General features: G+C 32.9%; 1 protein-coding gene across 1 annotated transcript; it reads left to right on the top strand.

Annotated features, from left to right (window-relative positions):
- The first annotated feature begins 1,755 nt into the window (after positions 1-1,755).
- Positions 1,756-2,827, top strand: LOC139515101 (serine-enriched protein-like). The gene has a single exon (XM_071304662.1). The coding sequence runs from the start codon at positions 1,961-1,963 to the stop codon at positions 2,825-2,827; it is 867 nt and encodes a 288-aa protein (XP_071160763.1). The 5' UTR covers positions 1,756-1,960.
- Positions 2,828-4,116: the final 1,289 nt, after the last annotated feature.

Below are 4,116 nucleotides of genomic sequence, written 5' to 3'. Positions count from 1 at the left end.
CGAACTAAATTACGGAAGGAGCGATAACTCCCACATGTTTTTTGTGGTTACAGTATGCGGTTATGTATAAAGTATTTGTTGGAACGTATTTTTACTTGATTAATAGAACATATATCTTACTCTTATCTATACTTTTTTAGTAAAGATAGTCCCTAATTTTGCATAACAAAAGTGTCAACTTTGCATCACTATCAGAGCTTGTAAGCTTTCCCGATTACACCATATTAATAGTAGTGTTAAAAATCTATGTTGAAATATTTTAACCGTATATAGAACTTGTCAGAATTTCCATTATAATATGATGCCTTTACAAACTCTAAAGATTTGCATTATTACCGAAGGTAAAACAACTTGGCACAGTCTTTGATAAATATATATTTTAAATTTATTATTAGATCTAAAAGAAGACAATGTCTTCTTGTAAGACATAAATCGGTTTCATTTATTTAAAACACCAAGCTAAGCAACAACAAAAAAATACATGACTGAAAAGTTAAATCACAAAAATTCTACTCCGAGGAAAATTTAAAAACGGAAAGTTCCTAATCAAATGGCAAAATCAAAAGCTTAAACACATCAAACGAATTGACAACAACTGTCATATTCCTTACTTGGGTACATGGGTGATTCAGGAAATTTTACTGTGACATTTCTTCATTAAATGTGACAGATACCGCAGTAAAAGAAAATACATTTCTACTTTTATATCTAGTTAAGTGAAACATTTAAGTCAGTTAAAAGAGGAGGAACAGTTCTTGCAAGTAAATAATTCATCAGCGATGATTTTGTTTATCTAATTTTAACTCAATTTAACTAAACTACACTATTTCACTTTTATTATGACTGAAAAAAAATATGCAGAGAATCACAATTTACCAAGGACGTGCGAGCCGCGGTATAACTGTATTAATGTATATACCATGTACGGGAATATGTCAGACCCCTTCTAGGATTTGCATATTTAGAAAAGTCAGATATGTCTATCCAAGAGTATTACAGTTTCCATGGATAAAAAACAGACACACCTACATACCAAATCATTTAATATTTATAAACAAAGCAGACTAAATTACAAATACCGGAATAATAAGCTCACATAAATTTTTCTTCTCACTATAAATTAACCACAAGATAATTAATAATAATTTTAGAACATTTATTTGAAATGTTTTTAAATCAGGTAATCTGGCGCAATATCCGTAAGGGTAGTCGCCATTAAACTCCATTTAGTAGTTACTGTAGTAGTAATGTTAAAGTCATGTTGCATCTAAACACACTAAGGTTATTTGGTTTGCAACTTACTATTTTCCCTGTTTCGGCACAAACTTAAACATGAAGCTCATTAAATTCGATCTCAAAATGGTCAGCATTCGAAGTGGAATAAATATAGAGAAAGTCGTATTTAATTCATTCCATTGAGAACAAAACTAATTGAATTCAGATTTTTTAGTTATAGGATATTCTGAAATATATTATTTAATGGCCGAAATTGTAAATAAAAATAATTATCTAATTCGACTTTTAAGTTTTATTTTCTTCACTATTTCCGTGTGCATGACTATACCCTACAATACACAATTTATGTTGACTGAGAAATAGTCCCAGATTTCTTATTCCTTTTTTTAGTTTGTTGTACACATACCCAGTTAAACATTCTCCCAAAAAACATTTTGACTGAACACTTGGTAAAGTTAAAAAAAAAATGTGATTAATTATAATCAACAATCTAATCACATGACATAAATGTAATTTGGCATGCTGATTACCCCAAGCCGACATTTGGAGTTCAGTATGCCATCTTCTACAAGTTAAGTTTGTCTCTGTATGCCACTTCGACCTGACATATCAAAATTCAAAATGTCAAAAGTACAGATGACCTTTGTATATATATGTCACAAACTTTTATATATTTCAAAAATATTCTATTCCGAAAGACGAACACACACGCTTTAATATCAAGATGGCTTTATTTACTAGTACTCCTAAATCTAAACTTAGAGAAAAAGTCTTGTTGCTGAATCTGGACGAGAGCGACAGCGAGAGTTCATCTGGCTATGATTCTCCTGTATATGTCTCCGATGAAAGCAAAGACGACAAGAAAACAGTTACAGCTAAAATGGTTGAAGCTGATTCATTAGACGATTCAGATTTCTCATCCGATGAAGCAGACGATGATTCCTCAGACGACGACAGCGACGATTTAGATGATATAGATGACATACAGTCAACCAATGATTCGATGAAAGTTACCAAGATACAGGCTGTGATTGATAATTTTCGCTATATTCTGTCCATGCCAGACTTATGTGATGTCATGTTCCTTGTTGGAGAACAGAGAATTCCAGTATGTGGATTGAAGTCGATACTTGGAATAAGGAGCCGCGTTTTCTGTGACATGTTTATAAAGCAGTCGCGGGAAGACATGAATAGCAAGAAAAAGTTGAAGAAATCCAAAGATGAGAAACAAACCAAAAGTAGCATGAAGACCACCATAATAATTGATAGTTATGACATCGAAGTGTTCCGTTCATTTTTATTGTTTTTGCACTGTGGATCAGTTACCATGGATGCTTCAACTGTTGTTGGTCTTCTTTGTTGTGCTGTTGAATTTGACATTGCTGATTTGAGAAAGGCATGCTGGGAATTTGTAGATACATGTCTGTCATCTGTTAGTACCGAAATTGTTATAAAAGAAACATTCCGTTATGATGACCATAGTGCTGCACTGAAACTCCGACAAACTATCCTTGGTCAACAGAAAAAGACAAAACTCCAAGACAAACAAAGTTCTCAGATGCGCCTGTCTCCAATTGGAAGAGAAGTTTAGGGGAATTTTGTTTTGAAACTGTGTAGTGCTATGCTTTGAAATATATACATAAAATTGAGAAAGGAAATGGTGAATATGTCAAAGCGACAACCACCCGACCATACATTTTTAACTTATCTAAAACTAACTGTTTTGAATATCTATTGGTATTCACAAAGTGCAACTAGCCTGTCTATTTTATTTTATAGTGCTTTATTAAACAATATAAAACACATATTTTTGTTCATTATTTTTAGATTAGCTGTTTAGGTGGTATTGACGTGTAAAAATGGTATGCTCTACCAAAATGCAGTATACTAGGTTATTTTCAAAAGTACGTATTTGTTTATACCAAATAAGGATCGAAACAAAACAAACTAAACCACAGCATATAAATACCAAGAAAAAAAAACCCATGCATAATTAAAACATGTACTTATACATATATACTTAGTATTTCATTTGTAATTACGAGTGTAATAAAATCATCAAGCTTCCAAGCCACAGGTTGTGTGCAAAATTCTCATTTTCCTCCCACTTGCGACAAAAGTAGCAGTATGCGAGACACAGGTAGAACTATCCGGAGGTGGCGGCGTAACCGATTTGTATAAATTAAATGCTTTATATTTCATAGGGTAGAAGACCTGGATGCATAAACCCTTGTATAAAGAGATACCTTATATTAGTTTCGGTCGGGTATATGTCCATAGTCCTTGATCTCATTTTCATAACTCTGCGACTGCTTAGAAAAATAGTGTGTTTTTTTGTCGTGTGAATTTTCACATATTATGAGTAGTAGGACAACTAATATTTCGTATATTGTAGGTTCCTTGCAACGCCTACATGAATGTCAGACAGCGTTAAAAAATGGAAAACAACACGTTTTATAATTTATTGCGTTCAATGCGCTTTTCTGGATTTACCTTCATCAGGAACGCTTAAAGCCAAACATTTGAAATCCGAAGATGTATAAGTACCGAAAATCGTTGAAGAGCTTTATGTCAAAAATACCTAAAATAAATAGCCAAATTCATCTAAAGCCAACTTTGCTTGAGGGAGTTGAAACCTTAGTTTCATAATAATTTCAAAATTTATAAACAGACAATTTTAGTAAAGTTTGTTAAATCATGTCAGTACCGAAGCACTGACTACTGAGCTGATGATACCCTCGGGGACTGATAGTCCACCAGCAGAGGTATCGACCCAGTGAGGTAAAAAATGGAAAACAACACGTTTTATAATTTATTGCGTCCGAAGCGCTTTTCTAGATTTACCTTCATCAGGAACGCTCAAAGCCAAACATTTGAAAT

Source organism: Mytilus edulis, chromosome 3 (genome assembly GCF_963676685.1).
Source record: "Mytilus edulis chromosome 3, xbMytEdul2.2, whole genome shotgun sequence".
NCBI lineage: Eukaryota > Metazoa > Mollusca > Bivalvia > Mytilida > Mytilidae > Mytilus > Mytilus edulis.
The sequence above is the reverse complement of the archived record's forward strand: the minus strand, read 5'-3'. Positions and strand labels throughout refer to the sequence as shown.